This window comes from Natrix helvetica (genome assembly GCF_964273705.1).
Source record: "Natrix helvetica genome assembly, chromosome: Z".
In the NCBI taxonomy this organism is placed as follows: domain Eukaryota; kingdom Metazoa; phylum Chordata; class Lepidosauria; order Squamata; family Natricidae; genus Natrix; species Natrix helvetica.
Genome location: NC_138554.1, coordinates 128269104 through 128295415, shown reverse-complemented (window position 1 = coordinate 128295415; position 26312 = coordinate 128269104). Strand labels below are relative to the sequence as shown.

The 26312-nt window shown below is 40.1% G+C and overlaps 2 protein-coding genes and 1 long non-coding RNA gene across 3 annotated transcripts in view; 1 reads left to right on the top strand and 2 right to left on the bottom strand.

Annotated features, from left to right (window-relative positions):
- Nucleotides 1-21: 21 nt before the first annotated feature.
- IDI1 (isopentenyl-diphosphate delta isomerase 1) lies at nucleotides 22-8229 on the bottom strand (the record flags this gene model as incomplete). The annotated part of the gene is made up of 5 exons (XM_081932342.1): nucleotides 22-1293; nucleotides 2369-2499; nucleotides 3282-3374; nucleotides 5601-5761; nucleotides 7910-8229. The coding sequence occupies 5 exons, from the start codon at nucleotides 8227-8229 to the stop codon at nucleotides 976-978; spliced, it is 1023 nt and encodes a 340-aa protein (XP_081788468.1). The 3' UTR covers nucleotides 22-975.
- Nucleotides 8230-15980: 7751 nt separating this feature from the next.
- Nucleotides 15981-21306, bottom strand: LOC309401942. The gene is made up of 3 exons (XR_014176819.1): nucleotides 21199-21306; nucleotides 20848-21077; nucleotides 15981-16305 (listed from the first exon to the last, which is right to left on the bottom strand). It is a non-coding gene; the product is annotated as an uncharacterized lncRNA (long non-coding RNA).
- Nucleotides 21093-26312, top strand: part of WDR37 (WD repeat domain 37) — a 61270-nt gene continuing 56050 nt past the window's right edge. Inside the window, exon 1 of the mRNA XM_081971322.1 lies at nucleotides 21093-21394. The gene's annotated coding sequence lies outside the window, so the exon portion shown is untranslated. The remainder of the gene's footprint in view (nucleotides 21395-26312) is intronic.

Here is a 26312-nt window from a genome sequence, read left to right as displayed (position 1 = left end):
ACAGTTACATTTAACAAGTCATTATAAAGAACGCAGAGGCATTTATTTTTTACTACATGAACTGATAATCAGTAGGAAATTTCAACACACCAATCAGAGATTCAATTTTTAAACTTTAATTTTCATGGTTCATAATTGCATTTAAGAAGAATACACCAACACCATTTCCCCCTAGACCATAGGCTATGCCTAACAATCTTTCCCTTGGTTCTATTAATAGCTCAGGTATTTTTCAATATTTTGTGAAAAAGTTATTTACATTTAAGATTTCCTTTCTTTTAGATCATAGCTTAATTCTTATAGGAAAGACATATTTAGAATCTACAGGCATGGAAGTTTTAACATTTCTGGTTTGAAATATCAGGTATCTTTTCTAATGGGGAAAATATCTTATGTGCTTAGAATAGCTTACAAGGGAATAGGTTCTTCAAAAGTAAGTCAAACACTGAACAGTGTAAAGTATAAATAGGAAAGTGCTAATTACTTGAAAGATAAGCAGGTAACTTGAAGGGGGTCAGTATAGAAAAACTCCACTGCATGCTTCAGTAAGACTGGTATAAAAATATGGAAGAGCTTTTAGAGTCGACTAGTTCAATTTCACCTCTTCATTTTACCTGCACAACAGGACTGGTTAGCTGACTCGTTCCATATTGTGCAAACAAATCATTTTGGGAGAGATTGTAATCAAGCCCTAATTACTCTCATGGCATTGTGGCTTGGTGACTATTCAGACTTAACAGTGGTTTTTCATGGAGTGCAAACTTAATGACTTAATAACACCATGAAATGAAAGGAAAAGAAATTTCATTCCAGGAGAAAGCCAGCTATGCAATGTGAGATAAATATCTCTAATTTCCACTTAAAGGGGCCTATTCCTAATTTCCAAGGTTGCAATCAATCTACAAATATACTGCTTCAACGAACAATTTCAGTATGAAAAATTTAAGGTATGATATTTTAGAACAGCCTAATTTGTTACATTCTGTGTATCTTATCATGATCAACATATCTCTTCAAATTATTCAAATTATCCCACCACTTAAAGAGAAAAGCCTCTGCAATTAGTCTGAACCACGGAGTAATCTTAATTTCATTTCGAGAAGCCTTTTCCAGCAGTTCTCTCAATTCTTCTTGCGTCACATAATAGTAGCTTTTAATTTCATTGGGATCTGGATTCAGCGTTACATTCTTCTGCACAAAAAGGATGTAATCTATTTCGTGTTCTCCCCATGTTCCATTGGATTGGGCTTTGTAGTGAATTCGGGTTAGGTAGAAGATTTCTTCTGGAGTGACCTACAAGCAAACATGTTTCAAAAGATTCCATATCTACTTTTTTTAACAGACTCTCTTTCCCATTCCCAGAACATCTCAATACAGATATAAAGCAAGTTATGGTTTCTACTGCAGGAAGAACAATGGTGTTTCCCTGGTTTCAGGTATTTCATAGCATACTTTACGTAACCAGGGCCCTGGAAAGAACCAAAATGATTTTTTAAAAAGTTCCCTACCTATCTTCCCTAAATGATGCCTGAGAATTGTGGTATTTTTCTGAACATTATATAGTAATGAAGCAATTATGCCTGAAACATCGTAGGTTCAAGCTATGTTCTGAAAATGGTTTTAATAGTGAAAATGCATCCTGTTAATAATATTTTAGATTTTTTTTTATTACTCAGCATTCTAGATATGGAGATACAGCTAAAGTTTCATGTCTAATATCTATTGGTAAGAAGGAAATGAGGATTGCTGGGATCCCAGCCTGGCCTTGTGCATGGCCAAGCATTACAGATATTTTGTGCACATTTCCAGGACAAAAATAGAGTACACAAAATTGAGTAGCTATTCTATTCTTGTGCCATTTTGGCAATGCTTCCTTCCATAGAAGATAAGATAGAATTTGCCTTGGGAAAAATGACTTGAAAAAAATTGTCTAGCTATAAAGAAATGTAAACTTGAACAAAGATTCTCTTTATGGGGTTTATAGCTTGACTGGACAATTTTACTCAATTTTCTTTTTTTCTACGTCTGGTAATGTGCATATTGTGACTATGTGGTAGTTTGGGATAAATTTGAAAACTGGAACTTTGGGATAGCTTGGAAGGTTTGCTCTCCGTCCTACTCCAAAACACAAATGTTGAGATAAAACACCAGAGCTAACTATGCACTCTAATTTTAAAAAGGGAGACAGTACTAATGTGACATTGCATTAATTGTTCCCTATTCTAGGCTTCTGGGAATACGGCAGGTCATGAGTTTCCAAATAAATACTGTAGGTCTGATCTGTAATTAGACAAATGGGATTGCCAAATAACTAAATGCTGTGCAACAACTTTTCCCCAAGGAAGTCATCGCTCTGAATAGTGTTTACCTGATCCAGTGGAATTCCTAATTCAGCTTTCAGTCTTCTCTGCGCTGCTCTTCTAATGCCAAGGGCATTATTTTCTTCCAGTTCAAGGGGGGTGCTTAGTGGATGACTGCAACAGGTATTGGTAAAACAGTCTTCCAAAAAGAAATGAAAAGTTTTAATAATGTGTTGCAGCATTTTGGACAGCAGAATATCTGAAATGCTGTAGTTTAAAGTTTCCGGATAATACAGCGGTTTGCTTTGGAATATTTTGTCTCCCTCTCTACTGAATGAGCTTTTAACGACAATGACAAATCAATTGCTGAAGAACCTAAGAATCAGTCACATTTATCTCCAGATTTAAGCCCAGGATCTCTCCCTTCTCTTCCTCATACCTTTAAAGCCCAATGTGACAATGAACTTTTTGCTGCAGGATACAACTGCGACCAAAGGTATAGTCTGCCAAATGTTTGGATTCATGTTGGAGCTCATCTCTCAAGGAACTTCTCTTTCACCAGAATTCTCTCTCACATCTGATGAGACAGATGTTCCCTCAAGATGGGTTCCAGCATGAGTCCGAAACCTCAGATTTGTCTTGCTGACTAATCCAGATTGGCTCCTGCAATATTATATATATGGCACATGTATATTTGCTTTCATTTGTGAACTTTTTGCTGCCTGTTTTTCAGCTTCAGATGTTGAAGACACTTGCAGTATTTTGTCTAATCTCAAATTCTTTTGTCAGCTTCAGCCCTCACATTGTTTCCCCAATTATTTGCCTGTTGACAAATATAATCATACTATAAACAACCTTTCAAGGCTTTGCTCTATTAGAAAATCTCATATTTTTAACATTTAATAGACAATAGAGCTCAAAATGTATTCAAACTACAGATGGATCTCTGCCAAACTGTTGTAACGATTCATTATTACATACCTGGAAAAGTGATTTTGGCATCTGATCTCTGTTGCAACAGTAGCTTATTCTCTGTGTTGAACAAGAAGACACTGAAAGCACGATGCAATAATCCTAGTACAGAAAGACAGGCAAAGACTGTATAAATTATACTGCAAAGATAATCCATTCAATGTCTATTTGCGCTAAGTGTAAGACTCTAGGTCAGCGATGGCGAACCTTTTTTGGCTCGCGTGCCCTAAGGGGGGGAGTGCAGGAGGGTCGTGCGTGGATGTGCCGCACCCATAATGCAACGTGTGACCCCTTCCCTGAAGCCTCCGGAGGGTTTGCTTGTAGGGCTGGTTTAAGCCCTCCGGAGGCTTCAGGGATCTTCAGGAGGCTTCCCTGAAACCTCCGGAGGGCTTAAACCGGTCCTACGAGAAAACCAGAAGTCAGTTTCTGAACTTCCAGTTTGCTCATAGGGCTGTTTTTGTGCGCTCCAGAGGGCCTCAGGAGGGGGGGGGGGGGCTCTTTTCACTAATGGCTTTAAAAAAGGCTGAACTCAGCTGGCCAGTGCATGCATGTGCGCTGGCCGGCTGACAGGGCAACGCCTTGTGTGCCCTGACAAATGGCTCTGTGTGCCACCTGTGGCACACGTGCCATAGGTTCGCCTTCCCGGCTCTAGGTAATGCTCAATTTACAGTCGTAATTGGTACTGGAATTTTGGTCGCTAACAATGCAGCTGTAAAGAAAGATGATTGCTTGGGTGACTGCAATTCCTACTGCCACAGTTAACTGAATTTTACTGGTAATTAGCTGAGTACCCACTTCAGCTCAATTTTTTCTACTACAGCCAAAGATGCCCCAGCTTAATTGCCCCCACTAGCCTGCACACCAAGATTCACCTTTCCCATTTTGCTCTGCTGCTCCAGATGACCTTTGCTGCCTTCTTGCTCCTGCTGAATATGCCCAGTTGGGCTGCTGGGCCATGAGGTGCTGGCTTCACACAAGGAAAAAGAAAAAAGCACAAGGCACCCTTTCCTTCTCCTTTTTCTCAGCACAAAGCCAGCCCCGTAAAGCCTAGAAATGCAGTGAAGAGAGGCATCGTGGCACGTTCTAGCCACAGTTTTTTATTGTGGCCACAATCTTTTTATTTCCATTTTCTTGCAGGACAAACCATCTTCCATGACCCAGCAACAAAACTGGGCACGCCTCATCAGCACTGGCAACAAAAAGACAGCAACCAAGGTCAGCTGCGAGTGACAGAGCCCAAGGGGCCAAGAGAAGGCGGGGAGATGGTGGAGGAAATTGCAGTTGGGCTACTGACTGCCCAAATTTAATTCATTTGATGGTGCAGGGACTGCAAGGGCCATAGTTTTGGGCATGGATAAAGCTCTTCATTAAGTGGTCGCTGAACAAATCGTTGTTAAGTCAAGCACTACCTGTAATGCCTCATTAGGAAGCAATTCTTTCTACAAAAGCTAAGTAAATTGTTATTTAAAATACAAAAGCTCTTTTTTGATTAAGATATTAAGAAAAACCTTGCATAGCTTCTAACTTACTTTTGAAAGCTTTTATCTAAGAAATAAACCTAGATATTTTTATAGCCTCAAGTAGTTGAACTTTAGCCTAAAATGTAGTGGCAGAAAGTCTTCTACTTCTATTGAAATCGATGGCTTATGTGCCTCCTTTCTCAACAGGGAAAATGCCATTGATAAATTAGTTCTGAGACTTCTTGCTTACATCACTTAGAAGCAAATTCCTATTTTGTTAATTCATTGTCCTTTTATTTAAATAATCTCTTCCTTATGTCTATTTATAGCAAGTCACTCCACATTTTTTATTTTTACTAAAGCGTCTAAGTTTTTACTGTTTTTACTAAGACAGTCTTTATTATTTCTCTTCCACTAGAGGCCATGAATTTGGCAAGCCCACATTTGCCAAGGCAAAATAAAATGTGTGCCCTCTTTTAACTTGAGCCTGCAAGCAATGACAAAAAAGGACAAACGAATTCATGCTACCTACTAATGCTTAGAAAGAACTTCTGAATTCATATGCAGCTGATAAAACATGTTAATGCTAAATCTAAATGCAATGACAGGCTATGTCGGAGATAAAAGTAATCTGTGAGAAGCTTTTCAGCTTCTCTATATCAACATGTTTGTAATGTCTGAAGAACAGTATTAATCCAAACATACTTGATCAACAGCATTTTTCCTTTTCTGATTTTATCTTGATCTATAGCTAAAGGTCAGATATCTGGAGGCAAGAAATGTGGCTCTGTATATACTGTGAGTCTTTTACCCAGTTGAGCTAAGCAAGGTTCTCCTTGCCTATTATATACTTTAAATCATATTTTACCTTTGTCAATGTTTTCATTCAGGTGGCAGTTTTTCTTCGTGTCTGAACCGATCATGTTGTCATTTTCATCTATTAGGATGCACATCTCTGCCAGCAATTGAACTTGCTGCTCATCCAATTCATCTGTATTTATCTCAGGCATGATTGTGTTGTTGATCTCCCTAAAAAAAACCACAATAGAAACAACAGTTCAGACCAAAGCAAAACCTATCACTCGAAATTTGCGATTAGGTGATTCCAACGAAACATTTTGAGTTAAAGAGTACCAATTGTTTGTTCATGTTCCACATGAGAACCGACTGAATTTAGATGTGCATAAAACATGCAATATTAAAAGCCAGGATAAACCTGTTTCAGAATGCCTCAATGTCTAGTGTATCTCATTAGGGAATGCTAAACAAATCAAGCTTTTTGCATTCTACAAATATTCCTCTATTTTAGCATTTGAAACTTTTCAAGAATGTATGGTCTGCTCCAGCAGATGTTAAATCACTGTGTCCCTATCCTTGACTTTTTCAGGATCGATTCTATATATTTTCTCTTCATGACAATTTATTTTAAAGTCCCACAACATCTGCTTTGACAACTGCTTCCTTGATAAGCTTTACAGCACCTGGAAAGAAAGTAAATTTCTTTTAAAAAAACAACAAGAGAGCAAAATAAATTTCAGGTAGCCACCAGAGCTCCTTGCAGAAAAGCCAAAAGTGCAATGAATGACTACTTAAATGAAAGTTTTCCCTTTTCATCCAAGAATCGTACATTCAGTTTTGAACTGAAGAAGCTTCTTTTTTTAAATGTTTATTTATTTCATCAAGCATGAATTAGATATGAGTATAAACATGATTATCAATACATGAAATGAATACAAGGGAATATTAGAACAAGGGTGGTAGGCACCCCTTAAAGACCTCTTAAGAATAAGAAGTGAAACATTACCAAAGGAGGGGGGGGGATCCCAGTTTTGTCTTTTGGAAAAAGCACCTTCAGAGCAACCATGATCTGGATTTAACAGACAGATTAGCAGAGTTGGAAGGGACCTCATGGGTCTTCTAGTCCACCCCTCCCTCAAGTCGACCACCCTGCACCATTTTTGACAAATGGCAGTCCAAACTTTTTTTGAAAGTCTCAAGTGATGAAGCTCCGACAACTTCCGAAGATATTGAGAACCTACAAGAAAAGCTCTCAACTTTTCCCTACGTATTTTTGGGGGTGAGGGAGGGAGAAGAGGGAGAAAGGAAGGAATAATTTAGCGTCATTGCCTTTTAGTCAGACTCATCTAATCAGACCAGTCTGCCAGACTCCCATCTTTCCCAGCCAGCAGACCCATGTTTTTTGAGTTACCAAGGGGAAATCGCATCCTGAAAAGCGGATCTAGAGGGATCTTTTCAGCGGCTGCGAGAGCAGTGGTACTTCCAGAGCGGTACTTCCATATGAAGAACGGTTGCAGGAACTGGGCATGGTTAGTCTAATGAAGAGAAGGAGCAGGGAGACATGATAGCAGCCTTCCAATTTTTGAGGGGCTGCCACAGAGAGGAAGAGATCAAGCTATTTTCCAAAGGACCTGAAGGCCAGACAAGGAGAAGAACAAGGAGAGATTCAACTTAGAAATAAGGAGAAATTTTCTGTCAGTGAGAACAATCAACTGATCCTTCGGAAGTTGTGGGAGTTTCACCACTGGAAGCTTTCAAGAAGAGAGTGGACTGCCTTCTGTCAGAAATGGTGTTAAGGTGAATTAAAAGTAATTAGTTGAAGATAGGAAAAAAAGTTGTTTAGCAATGATATGTAAGACTAAAGGAATTGATGGAAAAAGACAAAGGATTATATAAAAGAGATGAATATTGATAAAAGTGGGAACATTAAAATACAATGAAACTATGATTATAAATGTGATGTATAAGAAAAGACCTGATAAACCTGGTCCCTTTTTGGGAGAGGGGGCGGTTTAGAAATGCGAAGAATAAATAAATAAATAAACACTGCCTATAAATATATATAATGTTGGAAAAAAGGGGAAAAAATGAAATAAAACTTGTAAAAAAAGAAATGGTGTAGGGTCTCCTGCTTGGCTGGGGGGTTGGACTAGATGACCTACAAGGTCCCTTCCAACTCTGTTAATCTGTTAAATCAACTGGGCTTTCTGGTTTTTCTTCTAACCTTCCCTCGTTAGAAGCAGCCTACCTCAGGTTCGAGGTTTTAAGCGAGCGGGCTGTTTGCCTTCACAAAAGATTTTGGGCTTTTTATCCCGGCAGACCCCAGGCGTTAACCCCCCCCCCCCCGCCGCCCCTCCGATCTGCAATGTCGGTCCTTACCGCGCTCCGTTCACCTTCGGGTCCGCGAGAGAGGCAGGCGAGATCCACCTCGGTGCGTAGCGCCTCGACTGACACAAACAGTTGCCCGCTCGCGATGATAAATGGAGCGGCGCTGCCTTTCCCCCGCCCGCCAGGGACGATGACAACGGCGTCGCCGCCGCGGCAGCGGCCGCGGCCGCCAACCTGCGCGTCGCTCGCCACATCGCCAGGCAACACTCCCCGCAACGCGCGCGGCCAATGGCGACGTCGCCGGCTTCTCGCGTCACCTTGTGGACTGATCGCACCACCGCCCGGAGACAACCGGAGCGCCTGCCAATCATCAGGACGGGAACGCCACTGGCGGACGGGTCTAGCCCGATGGCAGAAGGGGGCGGGGCTTACGGGGAGAGGGTGGGAGGGGGGCAAGACAGTTGAGATGGAGGAAGAATGAAAGTGACAATCTGAGAAACAGCCAATGGGTGAGAAGAACGGGCGGATGGATAGGTCCGGGAGCAAATGAGACTAAAGATGTGAACGACAGATAGGCGCTTTAGAATATCTACCTGTTGATCAATTTTGGGACTAGGACAACGGAGGTTGCCAGGAAATGGGAGGCAACCAGATAAATTGGATTATTACAATGATCGTAAATCCCATCTGTAGTTGTGGGGACACTTCAAATAAACCTGGAAAGTTGCTGAAGGAGCACATAGTACTATAAAGTACCTTAACAATACTCAGCATACATTGGGTTATCTGTCTATGGAGATTCTCAGTCATCCAGGTCATGGTTGTCCCAAAGGTGCTTTTTTTCAAGAGGCAGCTGAACCTTCTTGTTTTTCTTGGAAGACGTTTTGCTCCTCATCCAAGAAGCTTTTTTCAGAAGCATTTCCATTCCTCAATATCAAGTCAGAACTGAAGAAGCTTCTTGGATGTCTTCCAAGAAAAACTAGAAAGTCTAATTGCTTCTTGAAAAAAAACACTTTTGGGACATACATTGGTTGTTTTTTTTTAAAGTATAAATTACAGAGATTTTTATCTAAGTACAGGTAGTCCTTGACTTACAACAATTTATTTAGCGACCTTTCGGAGTTACAATGGCACTGAAAACAGTGACTTATGACAGAGGTGGTATTCAGCAGGTTCTGATCAATTCTGGAGAACTGGTAGCGGAAATTTTGAGTAGTTCAGAGAACCAGTAAATACCACCTCTGACTGGCCCCACCTCCATCTATTCTCTGCCTCCTGAGTCCTAGCTGATTGGGAGGGAATGGGAATTCTGCAGAAACCTTCCCATGGAGTGGGGAAGGAATGGAGATTTTACAGTATCCTTCCCCTGCCACGCCCACCAAGCCACACCCACCAAGCCATGCCACTCCCACCAAGCCACAGCCACAGAACAGATAATAAATTTGTTTGAATCCTACCACCGCTTATGACCATTTTCGACACTTATGACCGTTGCAGTATCTCAGTAGTCACATGATTTACATACATTCAGATGCTTGACAACTGACTCATATTTATGACGGTTGCAATGTTCAGGAATCACTTTGCGACCTTCTGATAAGCAAAGGCAATGGATAATCCAGATTCATTTAACAACCATATTACTAATTTAACAACTGCATTGATTCACTTAACAAATCTGACAAAGGAAGTCGTAAAGTGGGACAAATTCACTTAACAAATTTTACACCTAACAACATACATTTTGGGCTCAGTTGTGTTCGTACGTTGAGGACTACCTGTATATAAGCAGTCTAAATAATGTGGTTTAAAGACTCTGAACCCCCCCTCCCCCCAAAAAAACCTTGAAAGGCAAGAGACATTTTGTAACAAGTGAAATTCTAACAAGGACATAATTGCAATGATGTATTTGTAAGGTATTATAGCAGAATTCTGTGGTAGAAGAATCTTGGGTTTCACCCAGAACCATGTTAATATTGCAGGAAATACCATGACTGTCACATTATTAAATATTCCAAATCAGTCCAGTCCAAAGCAGGTCTTTGGTCATAATAGAAATATGTTATTGATTAGCCATTGGACCATATCAGAGCATCAGATATAAAGAACAGAACAATAATAAAACTCTGCATTAAAAAATAAAAGGCATAATAAATTGTGTTTCTGTAACTCACTTACAATTCAGTGGTGGGTTTCCACTTATTTTACCACTGGTTCACTTGTGTGCGTGCGCGTCCAGGCGGGTGGGTGGCGCCTCCCGCCACCACCACTACCGGTTTACCCGATCGGGGTGAGGCAGAAACCGACCTCTGTTACAATTCATTCAAATCAGATCCACATATCAATATGTAATTATCAGTTCTGTTTTAGTCAACTAAATGACTGACTTATATAATTTTGAGATTCTGATTACACATTGATATGTTATTTTAATCATGTAAGAATTCCAATAGACTGTTTTAATACCACTAATATATCATTTCATTTGATCAAAGTGTTTCAATGTCTCAGTTCTCTTAATTTTCTATAATCCGGATAAGAATGTGTGAGGTCCATGGAATTTTTTTTGGGGGGGGGAGGGGGCGGGGTTGCCACATGACACATGCTGCTTCTATTCCTCTGGTGGGTAACAAGCCACCTTCCGATTAGGCTAATTTAGCAGTTAATTAAACCTTGCCCATTATTCAAAAAAACTAAGTGGGGTTAAATTTTGTTAATAGGTGGATCACCAGGAAATCCGTTTGGTCTAGTAGTTAAGGCACCATGTAGAGACCAGAAGATCTTTTTGCTTTTAAAGAATTTTATTGGTTTTTAAACATTTATAGGGAAGGGTAGGTGGATATACCAAAAATTTTGGCAGCTACATTGTGCTGAAAGTAGAAATCTCTCCAAATTTCACAACTTTTACAGAAAGAAAAACAAAAGATAAAAGATAAGCAAAAACAGCATCTTATTATACATTGTATCAACCATATGTTCAATCATCTCTTTTACCACTTTCTAATATATCAACAATTACAATAACATTTCAAATACCTTTATTTTTGTGACCTGAGTCTTTTCAGTATTGCTCCCTCCCCCTTGTCCCCTGGCCGCAGCCCCTCCCTCCCTCATATCTTGTATGTTATCACCTTTTTCACTACCTCTTATAGTTTCATCCTTTAGGAGGGAACTGTGTTTTTTCATGAAGGCCTCTGAGACCTGAAGATCTTGAAGGCTGGCTGGGTGACTTTGAGCCAGTCACTTTTTCTCAGCGTAACCCACCTCATAGGATTGTTTTTGTGAGGAAAATAGGAGAAAGGAATATTAGGTATGAGTGGTCCTTGGTACTCTCTGAGCTTGCTTTCTTTCTTACAGATCCAAACTAGGTAACATCCATGATAGTGAGGAATGCAGTTTGCTGTCATTTTATATTCTGATAGGCCTTCCCTGTCAGTGTTGGTCGGGGTGATTTTAGAGATTCTTTGGTTGGGCCGTTTGCTGTTGGCTTCTTTGGCGGTTTCTTGATTGAGGTATGGTTTACTTCAGCGGTCACCAACTGGTGGTCTGCAAGAAATTTTGGTGGTCCGCAGAAAAATTATTTGCGTCTTTTATATTGCACTAAATCAGAGGTCCTCAACTACGGCCCCTGGGTTGCATATGTGCAATGAACATTTGTGTTGTTGCAGAGAGTCTCCCTCTTTGGGGTCTTTCTCCCCAGGTCAAAAGGGGGAAAGAAATTCCGACTTGGGTGTCTGCTTTAGCCTCCTGGTGTGGGACTTTGGGCGAAGGCTGGAGGGAAGTGCTGCTGGTGGTGAAGAGCTGGAGGGGCTTGTTCCAGTGGGACTGCATCATGGCCTGGAACTGGCTGACCATCTCAGCCCACTCAGTAGGGATGGGTTGCTACTGGCATTACTGCCTTTTCGGTGCACGCATATGCAGTTGCCCCAAAATAGATCTGCACATGCACAAAACCTTAAAAAAGGGGGGGAAACCTTGTGCCCCGGTTTGGAGCTGTGGCAGGCCTGGGTTGCTGCCGGTTCCAGCGACCCAGGCCAGAAAACCATTACTGGTTCGGTAGGAACCCATCTCTGCTGCTGAGCCTCCAGGCATCAGTACTGGCTTTGCACTCCCGCAGGTCTTCCATCTGCTTTGAAAGCCTCTGCTCATAGTCCTCAGTGAGGTGTTTCTGCTGGGTCTCCTTCTCGGTCAGACCCAATTTGAACTAAGCCAGCCATTTTGCCAACTCTTTCTCATGGTGGCTGCTTAGCTCCAACAACTGCTTCCTGTTGGGGGCAGGAAGGAGCCTGGGCGGGAAGGCGAGGAGTGGCTGGGAGGGGATGGGTGAGTCAGAGTGCCAGGCTTCTAAGATTCCCTGATGTTTTGGGACTTGGCTGGGTCTATGAAACTATGGATAAATCTGTCTATATGTTGTGAAACTGAAGAATTTTCATGTCTTCTGACTGCTAATTGGTGTTAATGGATGTGTTCTCCCTGTTTGTTCTACATAATGGTTGTTGCAGTCCTTATCTTGTATGTTTTAGGTGACTCCTGTTTTTTCTTCAGGGTCTTTTAGTTTGCTTAGTGATGGCAAACCTTTTAGAGACCAAGTGTCCAAACTGCAACCCCAAACTCATTTATTTATCACAAAATGCCAAAACGGCAATTTGATGAGGTTTTAGTTTAGAAAAAATAACATACCTTAACATTTTTTGTCTTAAAAGAAAACAGAGTTTTCAATGATACAAACAACTTTTGATATTTACAAATTCGGGCCCACCTCAACCATAATTTTATTTAATTATGTTTTTATATTTCTGAACTGTCCATCTCCCTCAAAGAGAAAATCTTGTTGATGGCAGCTCGGTCCCCAAATACATTTGGGCAACATTAATAGAGGATTTGAACCCCAAAATCAAACACAGCTTTCTCATTCACCTTACACAGAATCATTGATGATAACTGAAGTACTCCATCCACCCATCTCCTTCTTTTCAGAGTAAATTATGATTCTAATATACTTTGCTGATATTCTGATTTGGCAATGACTAACATGCTTAGTTTGTACAACATGCTGGGCACATAGAAGACCTTATTAGGCAGGTTGTGTTAACAGCTTCATCAAACCTGTCTGAAGGAACACAACCTACCACAAATGCTATTGTGCCTTAGTATGAAATATGATCCCATTCTGGAATTTGCATCAATGAATATGTTTAATGTCATGTTCATGCAACATATGTCATAGTTTGCATAACTGATTATAGTCACGTTTTTTGACTTTGCCAAGCCAAAAAATCCCTTTATGACTTAGAATGCTATATGTATGAGGCTTGTAGTTGTACGTATTTACAAATTAAATCAAGATTCAGGGGGTGACTTTACCACAGTAGCCAAATTAAGAAAGTAGAGAGTCTCAGAAAAACCACATCAAAGCTTAACACAGCATACCATTAATTGAACAAAAAAATCCTTCCATTAATTTCTTGATATCCCAAATTAATACATGATTTAGTTTATACTGACAAAATATTCTATTTAATTAAGCATTTTAAGGCAATGTTCCGAGGGAGTTTTGCATATCCAGTTTCTGGAAAAAAATATTCCAATTCCAAACAGTTACCATATCTCACAAGCTCTGAAACCTGATTTTGATAACAGATGTTGATGTATTATTGTTGTCTCTGATCCTTGTTTTTTGTTGTTTGCAAGATTATTTCTGTGTAGTTTGTGCATTTAAATGGCGTTTAAATCTCTAATTAGGGGTAGGGTGTAAATTTTGTTTTAAAGATTTATTTGACAGGCCTAATTAAACTTTAGGATGAATATCCATTTCTTTCCCCCTCTCCAAAAGAACTGAGCAGGGATCTAATTCTAATAACCCCCCCTCCTAATATTATAATAATATTTACAGATGGGCAGCAAATTGGAAATAAATTGGCCTTCAAAAGCTGCAGCTTGGAGGCATGGCCCCGTCCCTTTCCATCCGCTGTGGAGAAAGTCCAGTTCGTTCCAACTGAGCGCTTCATGTTAGTCTTTCCTAGCTTCTTTTCTTCCAGGGTGGAGTGCTCGAGAAGGGGATTGGGGAAGCCATCTTTCGGAGCAGCTTAGGGGGAGGGATCTTTGTCCTGGCAGAAAGTGAGGGAGGGGGAGGGAGGGAGAGAAGAACCTGATGGAACTGGAGCTGCAGAAGTGAAGAGCGATGTTTACAGTGGGTTGAGGTAGCTGTCCCCTCGGCGAACTCTGTGCTGAGGTGACAGCGCGCGTCAGAGGTAGGTTTCTGCGGGTTCGGCCCAGATTGGGTGAACTGGTAGTGGCGGCGGCAGGAGGCTCCACCCATCCTCCTGGACGCTTCTGCGCATGTGCAGCATTGTGCGCACAAACTGGTAGTAAAAAAATTAGAAACCCACCACTGGTGCGCATGTCCACAGAGAGGGCTCTGAGTGCTACCTCTGGCACGCGTGCTACAGGTTCGCCACCAGGGGCTTAGGGTGTTTTGAAGGGCTTTAGTTGGCTTGTGTACTACACTGATTCCATGTAGTTGTAGTAGTCTGTTCGTGGTTTCTGAGATACTCTTGATGTATGGCAGTGTAATTCTCCCTTGGCTAAGAAATGGAGATGAGCACCAGCCCCTAGAATCGGATATAATTGGACAGGGGAAACCTTTATTTTAAAAGATTCAAAGGCTATCTACCACCATAAATATTTCCTATCTGGGAGACAGGATAAAAATAATGGTGCAAATGGTGCATTTTTTTCTGTGAGCTTTTTTATCTATCTCAGGCAACTTTTTAACATGAAAAGTATTATGTATCTTAGATTTTATACGTAAATTATTCAGTGAATTAAAAACAATTGTCTTCTTTCCCATTTGTTTTACAAAAAATACAGGCAGATCTTGACTTATAATCAGTTGTTAAGTGACCAATGTTACAACGGCACTGAAAAAAGTGAGTTATGACAGGTGCTTGTAACTAATCACAGCATCCCCATGGTCACTTAATCATTTTGGGGGGGGTCTTGGTAATTATTATGTATTTATGATGATTGCAGTGTCCGAGAGTTGTGTGATTGCCCAGCCAGTTTTCCACAAGCAAAGACAATGGAGGAAGCTGGAATCATTTAATGACCATATGATTCACTTAACAACTACAATGATATGCTTAACAGCCATGGCAAAAAAGGTTGTAAAATTGGGTGCAACTCAGTTTAAAGTTGCCATGCTTAAAAATGGAAGTTCTGATTTCAATTGTGATTGTAAGTTGAGGACTACCTGTAGAATGTGAAGTCATTCAAAACAAATTGGCCCTTCTTAGGGGAGTTCCTAAAATTTAGCATCCTGATACTGGACTGAACATTGCTGAAGATCGGAACAATGCAGGTAGTCCTCAACCCACGGCCACAATTGAGTGCAAAATTTATGTTGCTGAAAAATTTGTTAGGTGAGTTTTGCCCCATTTTACGAATTTTCTTGACATATTTGTAAAGTGAATCACTAGTTGTTAAATTAGTAGCACGTTTGTTAAGTGAATCTGGCTTCCTCATTGACTTTGTTTGTCAGAATGTTGCAAAACGTGACCATAATGCCCTGGGACACTGCAAACATCATAAATATGACTCAGTTGCCATGCATCTGAATGCAAACCACATGACCATGGGAATGTTGCAGCGATTATAAGTATGAAAAATGGTTATAGTTGACTGCAATGTACTATAAAACTTTACAACTGGAAATGATTGAATATCTTACACAACTATTTTGTAATATACAGCAAGGAGGTAAAATACCCTCCTCATGGAAAGCGGCTTTTAACTCATTGATACCTAAAGACAAAGAGGGCCCTAAGAAACCAGAGGATTACAGGCCGATATCTCTTCTGAACACAGATTATAAAATATTTGCTAAGGTACTAGCCAACAGATTGATGCCGGTTATCCAAGAGATTATTCATCATGATCAAGCAGGATTTATTGAAGGCAGACACATGAAGGAGAATGTAAGGCAACTCATAGATTTAATTGACTATCTTGATAAGAATAAGCAGATCTCTGCAGTGCTGGTCTTCTTGAATGCAGAGAAGGCCTTCGATCGAGTGAATTGGAATTTTCTAACCAAGACTTTGGAAAAGATGGATATGGGACCACGATTTCGGCAGGTGATTGGAGCAATTTATCAGCAACAAAATGCACAACTTATTATTAATGGAAATTTGTCAACAACTTTTGAGATACAAAAAGGCACAAGACAAGGTTGCCCATTATCCCCATTGTTATTTATTTTAACTTTGGAAGTCTTGTTGAACGCAATTTGGGACTCAAAATCCTTAAATGGCATAGCTATCAGGCAAAAGGAATACAGAACTAGAGCATTTGCCGATGATCTGGTTGTTACCCTTTCACATCCTTTGAAGTCAATAATCCAGATGAAAAATATCATAGTAGAATTTGGCATGGTGTCTGGGTTTAGACTAAATCAAAACAAAACGAAAATGATGGTTAAAAACATGACAGAGACTCAAAGAAAGAGACTTGTAAGTTTAGCAGGTTTTGAAATAGTCTCCAAAGTCAAATATTTAGGAATACAAGTTACAGAATCAAATACAAAACTTTTCTTAAATAACTATGAAGTGTTGTGGCAAAAGATACAGAAAGATCTTGAAGTGTGGAAAAAGTTACAATTGTCTTTGCTTGGAAGGATCTCAGCAATTAAAATGAACATTCTACCTAGATTTATCTTTTTATTCCAGATGATACCGGTGCTTAAATCAGATAAAACTTTGTTAAATTGGCAAACAACATTAAATAAATTTGTTTGGAAGGAGAAAAAACCGAGAGTAAAGATGAAGATTATGCAAGATACTCGTGAAAGAGGCGGCCTTAGACTCCCAAACCTTCGATTGTACTATGAAGCTGCGGTACTAACGCATGTAGCAGTTTGGTTTGGGAAAACAAAAATGGATTTGCTGAATATAGAAGGCCATGATCTTGTTCTGGGATGGCATGCATCTTTTTTATGAAGATAGGGTGGATAAAGTGTTTAACAATCATGTTCTCCGAAGTGCCTTGATGAGAATATGGAAGAAGCACCGGCCCAATTGGGATTATAAAATACCGCTTTGGTTGGATCTTGCAGACACCATGGGGATTATGAATATTAAGTCACTCGGGGGTTGTTTATATAAAGATGTGCTTATTGCTGATGGGGACGAATGGAAGTTAAAAACTTTGGAACAACTGTTGGAAGAAGGAATTATTTTAAATTGGTTACATTACATACAGCTACAGAAGAGATGGGAAGAAGATCGTAGGGTCGGTTTTATGGATAAAGAAGTGGAACTGATCAAGCAGATAAAAGAGACTGGCCCAAAACAAGTTAAAAGAATATATAATGTACTGTTAGAAAGAGATTCAGAAAGTGAACTGGTTAAGGATTGTATGATTAAATGGGCTCAGAATTTTGGTGAAGTGATCATGTTGGAAACGTGGGAAAAAATATGGGTTCAGAATGTTAAATTTACTCTGTCATAGAATTTAAGGGAGAACTTTTATAAAATGTTTTACAGATGGTATTTAGATCCTAAAAAATTATCATGCATGTACCCAAATGTTCAACCAAAATGTTGGAGATGCGGGTGCCTAGATGCTACCTTTTTTCATGTATGGTGGACTTGCAATAAGGTTAAAGCTTTTTGGATAAAAATATGGTGGGTTATGCAAAATGTATTTAAAAAAAGAATACAATTTACTCCGCAAATGTTTTTATTGGGTATAACTAAGGACTTTACTAAAGGGGAAACAAAATTGGCCTTGCATATGGTCACAGCAGCTAGGTTGTTGATTGTGCAACATTGGAAAAAAGATTTTTTACCGACAATTGATCAATGGATTCAGAAGGTGGCGGGGTTCGCCGAAATGGCAAAAATTTCAGCTTTCTTAAAAGCTCAGAAGCAGGAGAATTATACACAGGAATGGGTAAAATGGATTGATTACATACAGAATAAATACCAGACTAGGTGGTATTATGTAGCCTTTAGGTAAGAATGTTTAGACTGATAGATGATTAGAGTAAATAATACATGGGATGCTTGGAATTGTTAGAGTGGTGTATAGCGGAAGTCAGGGGGTGGGTTGAGTGGGAGGTGGGGGTGGGTTAGGGTGGAGGGTGGGGTAATATATATGCATAATTAAACTAGAAGATGGGATTAATGAAATATTGTTATTTTAAGAGAAATTTATATTAGGATTTATATATGTTTAATTAACTTAGAAGATGGGATTAATGGGCTATTGTTACTTTAAGAGAAACTTATATTATGTTTGTTGGGAGGTGAGGGGGTACAGTATGTGAATGAGTAATCTATTTTAAGACGGGGGAGGGGAGGGGGTAAAGTATTTAGTATAATATTTGAATGAGAATTTTTTTTGGGTTGGGGGGAGGGGAGGGGGCATAGTATCTGTATGAGATTTACATTGTATGGTGGGGGGGGTTAAAAGGGGAAAAATTTGTTTGTATAAAACTTTTTCAATTAAAAAAAAAATGGTTATAGGTCACTTTTTTTAGTGCCGCTGTAACTTCAAACCTTCACTAAGCGAAGTGTTGTATGTCGAATACTACCTATAGTACATATGCATTTGGCTTTTTAAAAAAGAAAATGTTTTAAAAGGAAGCTCATGCTGATTGCAGTATCACATCCTGCCAATTACTAACTTTATCTGAATGAGCAACAAAGTTTGTTGTTCCCTCAGATATTGATCATGTCAACACTGGTTTTGCTATACTAATAGAACAACACCCACATAATGGTTAAAAAACATTTAAAAGAGAAACAGCACTAAAGATAACAACTGAAATTTGATCTGAGAAAATCTATTTCCACACTGAAGCTGACATTTTCACTTTAACATTGTTGTTGACAATAACATTGTTGTTTGACATTGAAAATTTGATTTGCATTTGCATTGTTTTAAATGTAAAAATTATATATATATAATTTTATATATATAAAAAGAAAATTTGATCCTTTGAACAATTTTGGAATTAACTGTTTTGGAATGACTATATTTACTCATTATACTGAGGCCGATGCACAATATTTAATCTGAGATCCCAGGGCTACTATACTTAGAAACTTCCAAGAACTCTTGTCCAATCATAAGTTTTAACACTAAAATTAAATACACAACTGATGATTAATTGTATTAATTGCATTTAACTTTATTATAACAGTAAATAAAATTAAAACTAGTTGAGCATTCTTCCTATACTAATAGGTATGTCTGCCACATTGAGTTTATAAAAATAATAAAGGTGGGATAAAAATAAATAAAATGTACATAGAATAACAATTTTTAGCAGCATGCACAAAAAGATAGTAAATAAAGAAAGGATGCAGTGATATGCTATTAAATTGAAAAACCTTTTAAAAAAAGTTATTATTTGGTCAATAGTAATTGTTGCAAAATTGGGTACAAACTTCAGAATTTTCAGGAACTCTTAAGTTCGATGATGAAAAATTCAGGAAAAAAAGTAAGTAAATGGAACAGAAGTGGTAATATAATGTGCTGAGTATATGCTTTGTGTTATTGATTGTTTTAAATAATAGTTTACTAAGTAAAGCACAATTCGATACAGATACAGCAACTAAGATGATTAAAGGTCTGGAGACTAAACACGTGAAGAATGGTTGCAGGATTTGGATTTGGCTAGTCTACAGAAAAGAAGGACTGGGGGGACATGATAGCAGTATTTGAGGGGCTGTCAGAAAGAATAGAAATAGAAATAGAATAGAATTCTTTATTGGGCAAGTGTAATTGAACACACAAGGAATTTGTCTTGGTGCATAGACTCTGTGTCCATAAAAGAAAAGGTATATTCGTCAAGAATCGTAAGGTACAACACAACAGTGATAGTCACAGGGTACAAATAAGCAATCAAATCATATTAGGAAACAATCGATATAAATTCTAAGGATACAAGCAACAAAGTTAGTCATACAGTCATAAGTGGGAGGAGAATGGGTGATAGGAATGATGAGAAGATTAATAGTAGTGCAGCTTTAGTAAACAGTTTGACACTGTTGAGGGAATTATTTGTTTAGCAGAGTGATGGCGTTTGGGAAAAAGCTAATGGGGGGGGGGGGAGGCGTGTCAATTTATTTTCCAAGGCAACCTGGAACCAGGAGAAACTTTCTAAGAGTGAGGACCATTAATCAGTGGAATGGGCTGCCTTCAGAAGTTGTGGGTGCTCTAAATAGAAAATAAAGTATTAAGATACTCTCAAGGATATGTTCAAGAATGAGACATAGAGGAAGAAAAAAAGGACATGATAGCGAAGAAAAGGGAATATGAAAGGGTAAGCATAAAATTATAACTGGGTTCGCAGGAATATCATCCCAAAAATACATCAGTTGAGAGTTGAAAAGAGATAACCACAACAACAGAAAAGGAAAGGAAGAGAGGAGAAGAGAGGAAAGGGGAGGGAAGGAAGAAAGGAGAGGAAGGATGGAAAGGATAGAAAGAGGAGAGAGGGAAGGAGGGGGGGGGAGGAAGAGAGGAGTAGGGGACAGGCAAAAAGAAGGAAAGGGAAAGGAGGAAGGAAGAAAGTAGAGAAGGGAGGGAGGGTGAAAAGAAAAAAAATAGGGTGGTGATAAGACAAAATAGGTGTATGGGACGGTAAGCAAAGCAACCCAGAATGTATATTTTTATTTTTTATATGGAAAAATAAATATGTAAAAGTGACGAAGATAAATAAGAATAATAACAATGTGAATCTATACTTGTAACGGTATATAAGGGAATAAAAATCTTTTTATAAAAAAAAAGTTGTGGATGCTCCCTCATTGGAGGTTTTTAAGAGACTGTCTGAAATGGTATATAGGATCTCCCGCTCGAGCAGAGGGCTGGACTAGAAGACCTCCAAGGTCCCTTCTAGCTCTGTTCTGATTCTGATTCAGCCTGATTTTGCACATCCGAAGTCAAGTGAGGCCCTGAGGTCGCCCTCCCACACCCACCTTTCCCAACATAGGCGCCCAAGGATGAGGCTGGAGGACTCGCCAACCGCACCAGCCTTTCCGCAACGCAAGCGGGATCCGTCCCAGAATCCCAGGGTCGTCGTCTTCTTCCATGCCCCGTCTAGGCGCTCAACCGCTCGAATCCCATGGTTACGCTTCGCATTCGCGCTCGCCGGTTCCGTTCTCTACTGCGGTGCTCATCTCTATGGCGGGTGGCGGACTATCGAGCCCTTCCGGAGAAACAGGAAGTGACATCAGGGGGAGTTCTGGAGCGAGCGGTTTTGATGCAGCTCGCCTCAGGGGTTAAAAAAAGAAAATAAATAAAAAAAAAGAAGCGGCACCCCACAGTACCAGATCTGCAGCTCGCCCGCCGGCATCGTCGTCGTCTCCCTCGTAATTTCCCTCCTTTATCGATCCTCTTTTGCCGGCCGCCTTTTCCCCCTCAACCGCTCCCGTGCCGTATTCCTGCCTCCGCCTGTTGGTGACCTCTCCCGGCTCCCGCTCAGGGTTTGGGAGCCGCCCCCTCCGTTTCTCAGCTGGGCTTCAGGTGAGCCTGAGGGGGGAAGGGCCGGGGGAGGGGGCCGCACCTGCGAATTTTTTTTTGCCTTCCCTCTCCCTCCCCTTTTGCTTGCTTGGCGTGGGCAAGACTGACAGGCGAGGCTGCTGGGTCTATTTCGGGATGGGGAAGGAAGAAGGAGGCAACCTGAGGCGATGACGGTGCTCTCCCGTGCCATGGACTACAACTCCCATGGGTCTCAGCTTCTTCGCCCTCATGCCTTTGTAAAGGCATTGGATTATAGCCATCCGTCCCTCCCAGCCAGTCAGCGGTCCCTTCCCTCCCCCCTGCCCCTTCACGGCTGAGATGATGGAGTTTATATCTCTTAAACTGGGGATGATTGGACCTGCAGCTTTTACCATATGGCCTTTTAGCTGGGTGAGGGGGAAGTTTTGGGAGGACAAATAAATGGGGTTTTGGGGAGCAGTTGTTTGGTGTGAATGTGACAACGATTGTTCATTCGAAATTTTATTTTTCTCTTTACTATCTCCATGCCTGTGAGAAGAGATTAATTTTATAAAGACAGTATTTAGGCATTCTTGTCTTATATGAATGTAATATAACTTTAGAGGGAATGAAAAAGGAAAAGGTAACCGACCTGAAGTGAGTATGTGTTTATGTATATGTTGTGTGTGTATAACTTTGAACAACTAATCTGAATATATATGAATATAAATGTGTGTGTGTATGTATGTGTGTATGTGTGTATATATATATGTGTGTGTGTGTGTGTGTGTGTGTGTGTGTGTATGTGTGTGTGTACACACACACACACACACACACACACACACACACACCGTGTTTCCCCGAAATTACGACATGTCCTGATAATAAGGCCATGCCACATTTTTCTGGTGGGCAAAAATATAAGCCCTCCCCCGCAAATAAGCCCCCTGGACAATCCCTCACCTCGGCCAGGCAGAGCGCCGCTCACCAACCTAGCGGTATCCCAAAGGTGCCAAGCCGCGGGAACCGGGGGGGAGGCAAAGGTGATCGCGTTGCTTAGTGCCTTCAGGATACCGCTAGGTTGGTGAGCGGCTCTGTGCCCAGCTGAATAGGGGGGTTGTGAGTGGGCTGCGAAAGAGCCGGGCAAAGCCTCATGGGCGAATGGCTGTGTTGCGCTGTCGCAGCAGCGCAACACAGCAGCCATGAAGCTACCACACTCATGAGCAGCCACCTGACAAACCTCCTTTCCAGCCGGACACAGCGCCATTCACTGACCTATGGGTATCGACAAGCCGCGTGAGTGCCTGTTCGCTGCCCAGCTCCCGCGGCTTGGCACCTTTGAAATGGCAGTGAATGGTGCTCTGCACAGCTGAAGAGGGGGATTGCATGAATGGCTGTTCCGCTTTCGCTTGCGTGACTCCCAGCCTCACGATGTCGTGGCCCAGCTCTCTTTGCAGAGCCAGGGGACCTCTGTTGCCGCTGCTGCCGCATCACTTTTTCTGTGGCTTCCAAACCGAGTCTTCTGGCAGTGGCCACTCTGGGCGTACGCTCTATGGTTGTACGTACTGCAGGCAGCTGGCCCACAACCATAGAGTGTGCGCCCAGAGCGGCCACTGCCAAAAGGCTCAGTTTGGAAGCCGCAGAAAAAGCCATGTGGAGGTCCCCTGGCTTGCGCAACCCCCCTCTTCAGACGTGTAGAGCATCATTCACTGCCATTTCGAAGGCGCCAAGCCGCAGGAGCCGGGCAGTGAACGGGCGCTCATGCGGCTTGGCGATACCCCTAGGTCAGTGAATGGCAGGCTGGAAAGGAGATTTGTCGGATGGCTGCTCATGAGTGTGGTTACTTCATGGCTGCTGTGTTGCACTGCTGCAACAGCGCAACACAGCCATTCCCCCATGAGGCTGTGCCCGGCTCTTTGGGAGCCCGCTTGCAAGAGAGGAGCTGCCTAGCAAACCCAAAACAATAATCCCTCCCCTCATAATAAGGCCCAAGCCATATTTTGTGTGTAAAAAGAAAATAAGACCCTGTCTTATTTTCGGGGTAACACGATATATATACACCAGCATATATATATGCTGGTCTTGTTGTATTCGGGTCTTTTCCCTGTAAGATTGAGATTGTCTTGGTAACGTTTCGGCGAGGTCTCACTCGCCATCTTCATATATATATATATGAATTCATATATATGTTTTTGTAGATGTTTATATATATGTTTTCATATATTTTCACGGGTGTAGGTATGCTGGTCTTGTTGTATTTGGGTATTCGCGTGTAAGATTGAGATGGTCTTGGCAACGTTTCAGTGAGGTGTCACTCACCAGCCTGAGGATGGCGAGTGAAACCTCGCTGAAATGTTGCCAAGACAATCTCAATCTTACACAGGAAAAGACCCGAATACAACAAGACCAGCATATATATATATATATGTGTGTGTGTGTGTGTGTGTGTGTGTGTGTGTGTTGTATTTGTGCTGATAAATAAATAAAGGGAGACTAGTATAGATCTATTTCAAGCTATTTAGCTCTCATCAGCTAGCCATACCCTTACTGGGATTTGAACCAGTAAGGGCATACCAGGGGTTGTAACACAAATTCATACATACATACATACATGCATGCATGCATGCATGCATGCATGCATACATACATACATACATACATACATATATTCAGATTAACTGTTCAAAGTTAAATGAAAGTCGCCTTTCTTCCATTCTTCTGAAGAATATTTTAAAAGTACACAATGTTATTTAAAGAAGGGTGTTAACTTAAATGCTTGCTCCAAGGCATGTACTTTATGAACAATTGAGTCAAGTTAGGAAATTAGTAGCAGGCACACTGCCATGTCATTTTAGCTGGCTTGTGGTATTTGAATGAGTTGATAAAATTACCAAATATATAAGCTCTGTAATCAAATGACATATTTTCATAATTTGAGGATTCATTAGGTAATTGAAGCCTGCATTTTAGCTAGGAGCCAGCTTTAAAAAAACATACAGTTTAAATAATGCTTAAAAAAACCTTTATAGCAATATAAAATTTTGGGACAGTGATAGATCGTATGCTCTGTGTGCAGGTGCCTCAGGTTTTGTTTCTGCATTTCCTGGTAAGATTTAAAAATGTTGTTAAAATGCCAAGTACACATTTAAATTAAAAATAATGTGATTATGTACATAGTTAAGTTGAAAAAATGTGAATCCTATGATTGCTCAATGACATATTTCGTTCGAGATTCTTGGACTTCTTTTCTGAATTAGGGATGATGTGAGGAAGCTTGGTGGTTTATTATTTGATTGTGTTTACTTTAAATATATATGTTTGACACCCTTATAAGAAATAAAGAAAATTTTCTTGTCTTTCCTATAAAAATGGATAATGGATAAAATGGGATGCATAATTACTTCATAATACTAATTATTTAGCATAATAATTGTTAAGTAAATGCATGTTAACATTTATCTACCTGTTATTTTTACTATGTTTACTTACCCAGATAGAGTTTTATTTTGAACTCCAATGATGATCAGGATATTGAAAAAAATAATGAAGAACCTTCTTGTGGACTAATAAATGGAACAGTAAAGACACTGTCCAGATAAATAACTGCAGTTATAATAAGTAATTTTAAGTACTATTTATTAATTACATGCATTTGTATGAAGTGCAGTAAAAAATGACTTAGTGGTTGACAGAATTTATAGTACAGGTAGTTCTTGACTTACGACCATTATTAAGCCCCACATTTTATTGCTAAGTGAGTCAGTTATTAAGTTATTTTGCCCTGTTTTATGGCCTTTCTTGCCATAGTTGTTAAGTGAATCACTGCAGTTGTTAAATTAGTAATCCAGTTGTTAAATGGATCTGGCTTCCACATTGATTTTTCTTATCATAAGGTTGCAAAAGGTGATTACAGTGTCTCCAGGGTCATGTAATCACCTTTTGCGACTTTCTGACAAACAACATCAATGCTGAAGCCAGATATGCAACCATGTTACAAATTTAACAACTACAGTGATTTGCTTAATAGTGATAGGAAAGATCATAAAATGGAACAAAATTCACTTAACAACTTAGCAACAGAAATTTTGGGCTCAATTGTGATCATAAGTTTAGGACTATCTGTATTGATTGCTCAAGCTAATGAAGATTAAGGTCTTTCATCCTGAAGTAAGAGTGATCTGCTTCTAATTATTTCCTCACTGTTTATATTTATTATATTTTGAATAGTGAGATGAGTGACATGCAAATTAAATGCATAAAATAAATATTTCAGTGTGCTTCTTCTTTCATAGAAGGCAAACATCTAGTGCTCCACATGTAAATACTGTTCATTAAGGCTGTCCAAAGCCCTTGACAGTCCTAGCAGAACCACAGTTTGCATGGACTTGGAGGCACAGATAGCTGAAGAAAGCTTCCAAGTAACTCTATGAGCCTTGTAAAAGATGTGGCTACTCTAAGGCCTCCAAAGAAGATGATTTGTTTGATGCCATCACGAAGTATTTCTTATTTATGTTATACTGTACAGCTCTTATTTTGTGTAACTTGTGTCCATATGGTTCTAGTGGCATTTTGTTTATAGTGCTGCTCCAATGCCCATATTAGTTTCTATGGGAGACTGAGGTCCTACATATGTACAGTGCTTACTTTCAATGCTCCATATTAATCAGCAGTGTGTGACTTGGGTTTCCTGCAACAGTTACTCCTTTGACTTCGCTAAATGGATCACATTTTGGATTAAAGTTCTTTATTGTGAAGCTATTTCAACTTTTTGTTGTTGTGCTGTTGTTTTGGTGCTGACATTTCATTCCTATGAATGTTCTATTGTGTCAGATTTTATAGTGGCTCAGAAATTATGGCCACTGTTAGCAGCAAAGGAGAAAAGAAATTAGCCTGGTGATCAACTGTTATCCTTACTGCAAATCCTATTTTGCTATTAAATACATTTTAAAATATATCTTGCTTT